The sequence below is a fragment of the Merops nubicus genome, unplaced genomic scaffold (assembly GCF_000691845.1).
Source record: "Merops nubicus isolate BGI_N331 unplaced genomic scaffold, ASM69184v1 scaffold6584, whole genome shotgun sequence".
Lineage (NCBI taxonomy): Eukaryota > Metazoa > Chordata > Aves > Coraciiformes > Meropidae > Merops > Merops nubicus.
Window position 1 is genome coordinate 82,306 of NW_008602173.1, and position 8,566 is coordinate 90,871.

At 43.5% G+C, this 8,566-nt stretch overlaps 1 protein-coding gene across 1 annotated transcript; it reads left to right on the forward strand.

Annotated features, from left to right (window-relative positions):
* Window positions 1-2,868: 2,868 nt before the first annotated feature.
* LOC103770968 (mastermind-like protein 2) lies at window positions 2,869-4,323 on the forward strand (the record flags this gene model as incomplete). Its single annotated transcript, XM_008938248.1, has 1 exon — window positions 2,869-4,323. A coding segment is annotated over one exon (1,455 nt), but the record flags the coding sequence as incomplete, so codon positions are not given.
* Between the last annotated feature and the right edge of the window lie 4,243 nt (window positions 4,324-8,566).

An 8,566-nucleotide genomic window follows, 5' to 3' on the forward strand; every position in this document is an offset into this window, starting at 1 on the left:
CACTGCTCATTTCACTGAACAAACACAGGCCAGTCCCCAGCAAGCTGCCCTGACACGTAACTGGTAACAGCTCGGTGTGAGGAGGGAGAGAGGGCTCCATCCACCCCTGGTGACTGCTCACATCCCTACCATGCACTTGTCCAGCACAGCCGGAACTCATGGCGGATGTGGAATTAGGACCTTAGCAAGGTCAGCAAGGTGTTAGTGACAGCCCCTGAGAATCCCCTTCACCTTTGCAGCCTTACTCACTCTCATTTTTGCTTTAAGGTGGGGACATCTATTGACCAAGGTGTTGTCAGCATTCAGAAAGCAGCGTTTTCGAGGTTTTGGGGAGATGTGATAAGCCAGCATTTGTTACTTCTTTAGAAATGCGTAGTGCCCTCTTTGGTGGCCCCTCAGCAGAGCAGAAGTCATGAAGGAGTCCTCCAGCCCATGTCGAGGGAGGGAGTGCTTGGTTCAGGGACGTGTCTGGAGATAGTGGTGCTCTCCCTGGCTCTGCTGCTGACTTCTGCGTGTCACCAGGCAAACCACTTCACAGCCAACACTCGTATCTGCTAGCAGCTAGTTCACATGCAGAAGAAAAGCAGCTACTACACGCAGACAGTGCAACACCTATGTTTTGAATTGTATCAGGAAGCCTGGTGCAGGTGCTCTGAAAACGTGAAGACATTTTAAACAGCTCCCTCTGCTTCAAAATGTCAAGCAAAAGCAGAATTAACTCACAAAGGCATATTAACCACATAAAGCATATACATATGCAGAGGATATTTATTCATTATCTGTTCAGCCTTCTGTCAGCAGCACATCTGAAAGCAAAACTTGCTGCCAAGTCATGTATTCTGATGACCTGGGGACTTCCCCATTTCTTAGGAAGATGAATCTGGGGACATGAGAATGATTTCTAATAAACACACTAATAGCAAAGATGATGGTAAAAGGAAGTGCAGCTTACCATTTTTTTTTTTCAAAGGAAAGTACAGTGACTCGTGTCAGAAGGAACACACTAACCAAAGACAGTCTGCGCACTTCCCAAGTGACCACCCAAAACTACCCCCACCGGGGACACCTACTGACTCTTAGTTACTCTTGAAGGCACAAGGCCTGTGGACTTGTACAACCAGGCAACAACACGTCTGTCCTTATGAAATGAAAACGTGTCTCTGCGATTCAAAAGCTATGCTGGAAACTGAATTTGAGATATGAGGAGATTTTCAGTGTCAAGAGAGAAATAACAGGCTTTAAGGGCTAAACTCAATGACCTGCTGATGCAATGGAAGGATAGGTGGGTACAGAGGAAATACATACTTGACAGCTGAGCCCTTCCCAGGCAGCTCTCTGATACACCAGAATAAAACTGTTCACAGCTGGAGTTGTCTATGAAGAGCTCTTAGTTATACATAAGCTTGAAAGTGAGGGAAGTGGCCACAACAGCATATTATGTTTCCGTGGACTTTTGCACATGAAACAGCATAATGCAAACAATGCATGACATATATATATGTCATATATATGCCTCATTAATCATCCTTCCTCGCTTAACTGGAAAATCAGAGTTCTCAGTGCTCCCTCTGCCTGCCACAGCCTCCCAAGGTATGACAGTATGTAGGGGCACCATACTCTCACTTGCATAGACAGGTATTTGTCAAATGACATTGTCCTGCTGCTGCCGGGGCCGGTGCACTTCTGCCCAGGTGCAGAAAGGAAGAAGAGGAGCTGTGTTTCCCTGCAGAGCTTCCTGACACTGCTCCTTCCTCAGTGTACACAGCTACCCGCATCACAGCAGTGCTCCTGTAAAAGTGCTCTGTCCTCTTAGGGACCATGGTCACAGCCACTCTACTTGAGGGTAGCTGCACCTTACTTCAGGGCATATGCACCAAGTCCAAACTTTTCAGCTCGTGGGGTTACGTCTTTGTTGTGTGTGCATGGGGTGGGAATTTGTGTGTACAACCATGGCAGATGAGTGTAGGAGAGGTGGACAGAGCTGTGAACCACTTTTCCTCTGCTAGGCCCACAGGGCTTGTGAGCCTGAAAGTATTGCTGTAAATATTCAAGGAAGAGGAAACAGAGTTACAGTTCTCTGAGCACTGTTGTGTGGACTGTGTATTTTACAGCAGATGTTTCAGGACATAAACAATTAGGGCTTAATGTATTAATATACATCTCTGGAAATTAATCCTGCAGTACATCATGGGCCAGGCCCTTGGCTGACATTACCTGACATGGCTCCAGTGGCTTCATTTTCAGTTTGAACAAGTTAACATCTGACACGTTTAATTACACACATCTCTGGCCAGTATAAACCTATGTGATATCGGGATGCCTGGATCTCATGTGTGCCATTAAAATGTCTCCTAAGACTTTTGGACTCTACAGCAGCCAAAAATGGTCTTTTGGATCATATACCAAAATCATGAGTGTGAAATCCTCCAGCACTGGGTAGGCATAAGGGAAGATTTCATGACTGTGTTAGTCTCTGCTATCTAAAGATAATTTAGATCAGTCTGGCACAGTGAGATGGGAGCAAATCTGGGGCAGATGTGCCCTAGGCTCTGCCAGCTACAGCTCCGGCCACCTCCCTCCACTCACACCCATGGGAGGACGAGGGTCTGTGATCAACAGGCCGCAGCAGTGCTCAAAAGATGCTTGTGGCTACAAGGACAGGGGTGGTGGTGGCAGGGGCATGTCTCACAACTATTTTCCTACAGTTCTGCATAATTTCATTTACTGGGAAAGCCCGGAGTAGCTTTCTGTACTAAGCAATGCTTACTTGAACATTGCCTTTCAAGATTCTTCTAGCAAATAGACTACAGATTGTTTCTTTGGTATTATCTAATGATTGTATTTTTTTTTTCTCTTTGCTTCATTCAGCTCCAAGGCTCCTTGAAGAGAAAGCTGGTGGTGAATCTGTCGCCTGTCAACAACAAAAGGCCCAACGGCGTTTCAGAGAGCTCCTTCCTTGACATTAAGAGGATAAGAGTAGGTGATAATATCTCAGTGGGACAAGGTGGACAACATGTTAACAATTGCCAAAGCCAGTCAATGTCAGGAACTATGTCTGTGGGGCAAGGATCACAAAGAAAGGCCAGCAACTTAGCAAACAATACGCATACTAGTGGGAATGGCATGTTTAATATGACTTTGAAAGAGGTGAAGAAAGAACCAGGAGAAACAATGTCCTGCAGCAAACACTTAGATGGCCAGACATCCCATGAGAATGTGTTCCCTAACAGGTATGGGGAAGACTCATGGGAACAAATGATGGATCTGGAGCTTCAGGAACTATTTAATGAACTGACTAACATATCGGTGCCACCAATGAGTGATCTTGAGCTAGAGAATATGATAAATGCCACGATAAAACAAGATGAGCCATTCAATATTGACCTTGGGCAGCAGAGCCAGAGGGGTCCTGTGAGATCGCTGCAAATGGATAAAATGGTTATAAAGAGTGAATATGCACCGGCCATAAATCAGGCTCCTGTGGGCTCCCCGCAAATGAGGCCTTCTTCTACAGGTCCAGCCTTCACTATGGCCACCACTGCCATGTCCACCTCTTCACCCATCCCTTCGGTGCCTCAGAGTCAAACGCAGGTATCGCAGGTTTCTTCTGCATCCAGCCGGCCATTGCCTAACTGGCAGGAGGTGTCTCATGCCCAGCAGCTCAAACAGATAGCAGCCAACCGGCAGCAGCATGCCTTGATTCAGCAGCAACAGCAGCAGCAGCAGAACCAGACAGCCAACTGGTCCACTCTGTCTCCATCAGGACCTTCCCCTGGACCCTTCGTGCAAGAGAAAATCCCCAGTCCTTCTTTTCGCCAGCAGCAGTTCAGCCCACAAAGCTCAGCAATGCTTGGGGTACCAGTGAATGGAAATCAGTCAAAAGGGATGAGCAACTATGTTTATAAACCAACCGCTCCCCAGAGCAATCCCATGGACATTATCATGCAACAGAAGCCTCAGGACCTCAACAGAAACTTTATCAACACTGCTCAGGCACCACTAGAGCAGCATCATGGCAACACGAAGCCTTTGTTTCACTTTAACTCAGAGCAAACAAACCAGCAGATGCCTTCAGTTTTGGGTTCCCAAAACAAGCCTGCCCTTCTGCACTACACGCAGCAGGCACAGGGTTCAGCCCCCGTGCAACAGCCACAGCAACAGCAGCAACAACAGCCGCAACCTGCTCAGCCTCTTCCAAACCAGTCTCTTCAAAGGCCAACTAATGTACCCCTAGCGATGCAGCAAAAAATGATGCTTCAGAAAATGCAGCAAAGCCAGCAAATCTCAGGTTTGCAGTATCCAGTCTCTCAGCAGCATAGACAGGTAAGGCAAATTCCTCCTTATTTGTTACAGAATCATTCTGGTCTGAGTAGTAAAAAGGCTTTTCCAGCCTGGCCTCATTCCTCCGGGAGAGGAATGTGGTCCATCTCAGCACATACTTCTGCAGAGCTGGTGATGGCATGTTTAGCACCTATTCAGGTATGTCATTAATACACATTTATAAGAAAATCAAGAAAGACATGTTCATAAAGCTTTTTTTTTAATGCAATGGAGTGAATACATCACTGATATATATTATGTAGGTAGATAACTGTCTACAACTGCTTGAAAGGAGGTTGTGGCAAAGTGGGCATTGGTCTCTTCTCCGAGCTAACAATTCATAGGATAAGAAGAAATGGCCTCAATTTGTGCCAGGGGAGGTTTAGGTTGGATATTAGGAAAAATTTCTTCTCAGAAAGGGTTGTCTAATACTGGAACAGGCTGTCCAGGGGAGTTGTGGAGTTCACCATTCCAGGAGGTGTGTAAAAGAGATAGATGTGGTGCTTAGTGACATGGTTTATTGGTGGACTTGGGCGTGCTGCGTTAATGGTTTGACTTGGTGATCTTAGAGCCAGCTTAATGATCCTGTGATTCTACTTGTCAGAAAGGTGAGACAGTAGGGCAGATGAAAGCTTATTTTGGACCCCTATCTAAGCTTTCTAGCTTATAAAAATTTAGGCTCTTTTGAATAGCAAAATTTTAATGAAATCCTGTGTTATCTTAGATTATGTATTATACAACATTATTTTTTATACCATAGTTTTCTTCAAGGAGGCAGGGTTAGGAAATTCTGGTTTTAGATATCTTTTGACAGACATGACAAAAATACTGTTTGCACATTTTTTATCTGTTTGGCAAAGAAGAACTAAGACTTATCTGTGAGCTTTATAAACACCCATCACACTTATGGGAATATTCTGTGGATAAAATATGTGCTTAGATATGAAGGTAAAGGGTGCCACAGATACATCTACAATGATATACCTCGTGGCAGCTCCCACTGTGTTACCATGAGCCAGTGCTCTGACAAGGTCAGTTGTTGTAGATCAGCTACGCTATGCCAAGTCACTGTGCACCACAATCCCAAGTTTCAGACCTGCCAGTTGAAGTTTGAACATGCAACCTCAGTGTACCCTAGAAACTGAAAACCTGGTGCAAAACAAGTGAAACATATTTGACCTTGGGACAGTAAAGCCACTCAGTAATTTTGGTGTGACTTAGGCTCAACACATTTGAAGGTATGCAATGGCAGTATAGATCATTTGTGGATGTGAAAAACAGCTGTAAGAAACTACTGAAAAGTGAAAGGCTAAGTCTTCCACAAAGTTCCAGAGAAGTAGCATTGTGAATGAATCATTCAGAACTGGATTTTCATTGCCAAATTGTTTGGATTAACACTCTGATGAAGTGTATGAAACACTAATGTTTTTTAAAAAAAACCCACAAAGTAAATATAGCAGTATGCATGGACACCTTTCTCCTTTTACCTCTTTTAAATTCCCTGAACAACTAACCATGACTTTCTCCAACAGAAAGTCCCTTAGCAGGAGGTACCAGGTGAAATATATGGACAGCTTTGAGTGGAGAATTTGCTTTGTTGGAAGATGTTGGAGAACCAGTATGGGCAGGAAGCACACACAGCTTTGCTGTTTTATGGGAGGCCTCTGCTGGCTGTTCCTCTCCTACTTGGACTGCTGTGTGCTCTCTTCTTAGGCACACTTCTCCGTTCTCTTAATTGGTTGGCAGATGAACCTCCCAGCAATCTGTCTGCACAGGGGAGACAAGAAGGACAGTTTCAAACACTACTATTTTTCTGAAAAAGGTATGCAAGGTCACATTCTGGAAAGCAATAAAAACACTGGGAGCAACTCTGTTTGAGCTCTGTGTCCTCTTCTTCTTGAGCTGCTGCTCAGGAAGGCAAGCCAACAAGATGGTACTTGGCAACTTGGCCATAGCAGTACCTGTGAGCTTTATCATGAGCATAGCAGGATCTCTCACCTGCACAGCCACAAAGTCTTTTGGCTTTGCTGAGTGCCAAACTTTAGATATTACAATAAGGAAGTTTTGCCCATCATTACAAACTTCTGCAGGTAGCTTTCCAAAGTTTCTTGCCATCTGACCACTTTCCTCACTTATGTCTGCAGGACATGGCTACCTGACCCACAGCACAGCTGAGGAAGTTAAAGCTTTGTAGACACAGATTAAGGAGCTTTTGCAGCAAGAATGCTGTTTTTCCTGTCCTCTAGAGAGATAACTTTATTTTTTTAGAGATATTTAGCAGCTCTTCCAAAGTTTTGCTGAAGTTCAAAAAATCAGATATGTCTCTCTCAGTATTCTGTAGATACTGGAACAATACTTAGAAATACAATTGGCCTGTAAATTGCAGATTTGGAAATGGGAAAGTTTTGAATATAACTGTTCATCTGGTGGTATTTATGAGTTCTGTACACTCCGTTAGTGCCTGCCTGCACAGCTGCAAGAGCAAACAAATCCTTGGTCAGGGCCTGCTTGCCCCAGAAGTCAAGTCTGAATATTAAATCAAAGTGGGAGGAGACAGTGGTAGTATTATCTTCCAACAAAGATAACACAAATCAAAGCAACTTTGTGGGTCATCTCCCACTGATTTTAGCAGTGGGGACACCATCTCATTTAGGCTGCATGGTCTTCTTTCCTGGTGGAACATCTCCCACCTCTGAGGACTCCTACACATAATTAACAGTAATGCATGATTAATTACAGGCATATATTAATTAACATGATTATTAATATTTAGTTTACTCATGCCCTATTTCTTCATGAGGAATCAAGGCTTGATTTGGAATGGTATCATTCAACTCCTCCTCAACTCACTATAATTTTGGATTGTAAGAGCCATCTCAGAACTGGCTGAACAGAGCTGAGAACAGAGCTGCTGTTACACTGCTGTCAACTAACACTGGCTGGAACACTGTAAATTCATGGTTTTAGCTGAAACAGCTCATCCTCTGGATTTTTACATCCCAAGCTTTAAGATCCCTAAAAAAACATTTGAACTTGGCTTTATCAGCCCACGCTGGCTAACTGGAAATTTAAGGCTTATAATTTCTCTGCTTGTCACTTTCACTTTGTGTCAAATTGGAGCAAACTTGTAGTGGGATTTGCTAATTAGATGTCTTTTGCCTCTAGGGAAAAGTCATAAAAATGATGGAAATCATCTTGGTTTCCTGGAAGGTTGATCTGAATGAAGGGTTTGTTTGCTTCTCTGTTTTGTTCGCCTTTGTTGTGGGATACACTTTTCCATTGTCTATCAGGATGCAATAGATGCACAGTCATGAAAAAATCTCTTAGAAATGCAACATTCTCTTTGTTTAGGGAATAATTAGAAGCTCCAAATTCCGCACAGGTTTAATCAGGCTTGCAATACTTATACAGAATGTGGGCTGATGTGGGGAAAATCTGTAACTGGGCTTGGGCAGAAGTTTGAAGTCTAACTTTCCCCTTGTGAAGAAGTGTAGTCCAGTCAGTGAAAGGTGCTTCTGAAGTACAGACTTAAGGGTTTTGAACAAAAAACTTGATGTTTTTAACTAGTCTAAGAAATTCCATAAATAAGATCCATTAGTCTTCTGTGAAGAAGTCAAAAAACAATTTAAAAAAAAAAAAAAGCCTGTATGTACTAAAAATATTATTCATCCCCTTCTGGTTTTGACCTAAAGCCAAATTAAACTCAAAGGTTTCAAGCTGACTTCTTCTCCAAATTTTTTTTTTTATTCAACTTCATTCACTCAAGGGAGGGGAGAAAAGAAGGCTGAGCTCATGAGAATGGGAACTCTAATGGATCAAGGCCATTCTATCTGCTACGTGTGGGCATGTGCCCTATTTTGTCTTGGTTTTGAGGTCAAGGATAACACGAGGGATCATGAGAGCTTCAACCCTCACTTTATACAAAAAAACAGTGGTCCTTATTTTTAAGGCTCTGGAAGCGTCAAGGTTGTCTATGTAGTTACAACCCACAACAGGGTTTCTTTGTGCAGAGCCCAGGGCCTTGATAGTCCTTGTTCCTTTTTAATCACTTTGAGGGTAGGATCATCTTCTCATTTTTATTCTCTTTTTTTTTTTTTTTTCCCCAAGAACCCAAGAGTGTGGTGTGATTAGTTGCAGTTGCAGCTTTTTTTGCCCTTACTTACCCTAACTGAGGCATACCATAGAACATTTTCTTCACCAGCTCTTAAACAGCTCCTTTTAAATCCAACGAGTCACCCTTCCTGCT